This window comes from Lactuca sativa, chromosome 5 (genome assembly GCF_002870075.4).
Source record: "Lactuca sativa cultivar Salinas chromosome 5, Lsat_Salinas_v11, whole genome shotgun sequence".
Taxonomy (NCBI): Eukaryota; Viridiplantae; Streptophyta; class Magnoliopsida; order Asterales; family Asteraceae; genus Lactuca; species Lactuca sativa.
Window position 1 is genome coordinate 316,675,245 of NC_056627.2, and position 3,246 is coordinate 316,678,490.

General features: G+C 38.5%; 1 protein-coding gene across 1 annotated transcript; it reads left to right on the forward strand.

Annotated features, from left to right (window-relative positions):
• The first annotated feature begins 284 nt into the window (after window positions 1-284).
• On the forward strand, window positions 285-2,975 carry LOC111891705 (putative receptor protein kinase ZmPK1). Its single transcript, XM_023887775.3, has one exon. It carries the CDS (start codon window positions 504-506, stop codon window positions 2,877-2,879), a length of 2,376 nt encoding a protein of 791 aa, XP_023743543.1. The 5' UTR covers window positions 285-503; the 3' UTR covers window positions 2,880-2,975.
• Window positions 2,976-3,246: the final 271 nt, after the last annotated feature.

Consider the following 3,246-nt stretch of genomic DNA (forward strand, 5'->3'; position numbering starts at 1 on the left):
AACATATTGCCACCGGAAAAAAATGGACCAAGGGGCTGGTAATATATGCCACCTAGGAATGTCGACAGTAAAACCATTATGACACCCTTCAACCAAAAAGATTACATATAACCACAAAAGTATTCATTGTGACTAGGCTATGGAGACAAGGCTATGGGGATGACTTTTTGTTGCAGCCACCTGTGGTGACAACATTTGAACCTATAGCAACTACAAATGTTGTCCCCTTTGAAATATAATAAGAAAATTAAAAAAAAAACAATTAATACCAATAATTTAGAGCCACTTATTTTCTTGCCCTTTCAAATATAGAAATTAGTTGCCCACGTTATATACAAATATGTAACAGTGTTATTCTAACTGCTGAAAATTGAAATCATGTTTAAAGTCGTTATTTGCGTCAACAAAATATTTTATTTTATTTATAGTACAAAAACCCAATATCTTTCTGAAAATTTATCAAGCTAGAACATTTGCTTCTACTTATTCCAACAGCTGAAATCATGGCTGTACCTTTTCATTTTCATGTTCTTGTTCTTACAATATCAACGCTTTCCCAGATACCAATATCATCATCATCTTCTTCTTCTTCTTTCTTAACTCGAGGATCATCTCTATCTGTTGATAACGACGATGACATTTTAGTTTCACCCAACGGAATTTTCACGGCCGGTTTCCATCAAGTCGGAGAGAATGCTTATGGCTTTGCTGTCTGGTTCTCGGAGCAACCCGCATCCCGGAGTCGTACAGTGGTCTGGATGGCTAATCGAGATGCACCCGTAAACGGAAAACACTCGACGCTGTTCATATCGGAAGATGGGAATCTCGTTTTGACAGATGCTGGTGATCATCAAAACGTCATTTGGTCAACAAAGGCGAAGTCAACATCTTCTTTAGTGCAACTACAACTACATAACACAGGTAACCTTGTGCTCCATGGAGGAGAAGAAAACCCTCTTTGGCAAAGCTTTGATCATCCCACCGATACCCTTCTTCCAAATCAACTCTTCACTAAGAAAACCCAACTTGTTTCTTCAAGAAGTTTCACTAATTACTCTTCAGGGTTCTATAAACTCTTTTTTGATAACGATAGCATTCTTCGACTTCTTTATGATGGCCCACAAACAACTACTGTTTTCTGGCCTCATCCGAGTTTAAGAACTTGGGAAGTTGGGAGATTCCAGTATATTGATATTCGAAGAGCAAGCCTTGACTCCAATGGTGAATTCAACTCATCTGATGGTTTTAGTTTCAGATCTTCTGATTTTGGAATGAGAACGCAAAGAATTATGAAGATCGATACAGATGGTAACTTAAGAGTTTACAGCTTCGATGAAAGAAGATTGAGATGGGAAGTTCAATGGCAAGCTCTTTCTCACCCTTGCCAGATTCATGGTGCTTGTGGTCCAAACAGTCTCTGTTCTTATTCTCCAGATTTCGGAAGAACATGCGCTTGTTTACATGGATACAAGAAGGTGGATTCTAATGATTGGAGTTATGGGTGCGAACCAGAATTCCAGCTATGCACGCAAGATGGGTGTGATGATTTCATTGAGCTTCGTCATGTAGAATTCTATGGCTATGATATTCGATTGATCATCAACTGCACTCTTGATGCTTGCAAGAAGGATTGCTTAAAGGATGACACTTGCAGGGGGTTTCAACTCGGATGGAGGAATGACATCCCTTATTGCTTCATAAAAACTTCTTTGCATAATGGGTATCAAATGGGAGTCGATTATTTGATGTATATCAAACTACCAAAGAGATTAGTATCATCTTTTACTCAGAAACCCATCATCCAATCAAGCTTCAGTTGTCCAGACGCTGTGCTCTCCCCCATCATGAGGACTTACAAGACAAAACATGATATGAATTCGAAGTTGCTTGAGTTCGTGCTAGTGTTCGGATGCATGATAGGGTTCATTGAGATCGTTTGTGTAGTGATATTCATGTATTGTAGCAGTAAACACCCATCCGCAACAGAGAAAACTTATTTTCCAGCTGCTACAGATTTTCGGAAATTCACATACAGCGAATTGAAGAAGGCATCACGCAATTTCAGTGATGAGATTGGGAGAGGTGGTGCTTCAATCGTGTATAAAGGCAGGTTAGCAGACAACAGGATCGCAGCAATTAAAAGGCTCACGAACACTAATCGCCAAGGAGAAGCTGAGTTTCAAGCTGAAATAAGCACGATTGGGAGACTGAATCACATGAATTTGATACAGACATGGGGTTATTGTGCTGAAGGAAAGCATAGGCTTGTGGTATATGAGTATATGGAGAAAGGATCATTGGCTGAAAATTTAAGCTCTGGTCATAAACTTGATTGGGCGACTAGGTTTGATATAGCGAAAGGTATTGCAAAAGGGTTAGCTTACTTACATGAAGAATGCTTGGAATGGGTTCTACATTGTGATGTGAAACCCCATAACATATTGTTGGATGCGAATTACAACCCTAAAGTCGCAGATTTTGGTCTTTCCAGATTGTTGGACAGAAGAAGTGGTATCAGCGAATGGAACTTCTCCGTGATGCGAGGGACTCGAGGTTATATGGCTCCTGAATGGGTTTTAAACCTTCCGATTACCTCAAAAGTTGATGTGTTTAGCTATGGGGTGGTGATATTGGAGATGATAACAGGAAGAAGTCCAGCAAGCGAGAATGAAAATGAGGAGATTAAGCATGCCCTAATAAATAGGGTGAGAGATAGGAGTCAAGGGTTTGATGAAATTGTGGATCCTTGGATAAGGGATCAATATAATGATGAGACTGTGATGGAGAATCTGGTTAGAATTGCACTACAATGTGTTGAGGAAGATAGAGAGGCAAGACCCTCAATGAGACAGGTAGTCGATGTGCTTCTCCATGTCTGACTTTCAAGTGTATATTAATTAGATCGAGCTCTTCACACTTTGAAACCAGTGTTATGTAAAAAGTAAAAACAATAAATTTATTTTACTTTCTTGTTACATTCTTCTTTCACTTCTAAAATTTTTTTTTGGGACTTCTCACCTTCTTATATATCATTTTATGGATATTTGAATTAAAATTTTTCCATATAGTATTTTGTGGTTGTTTCATTTTTCTAAAGATACGAAAGGGTAAATATTTGTTACTAGAGCTATAATTTTTTAGAGAGTGTTTGCATACTTGGAACAAGATTTGACCAAGTGCAATGGGACAATTCACTAAACAAATAGTCCCATCCAAAAAGATGGAACTCAATGGAACACGTATTTC

Bases quoted from the DNA above. Each gene is read 5' to 3' on its own strand.
- LOC111891705 (XM_023887775.3), top strand. From the start codon at position 504: ATGGCTGTACCTTTTCATTTTCATGTTCTTGTTCTTACAATATCAACG.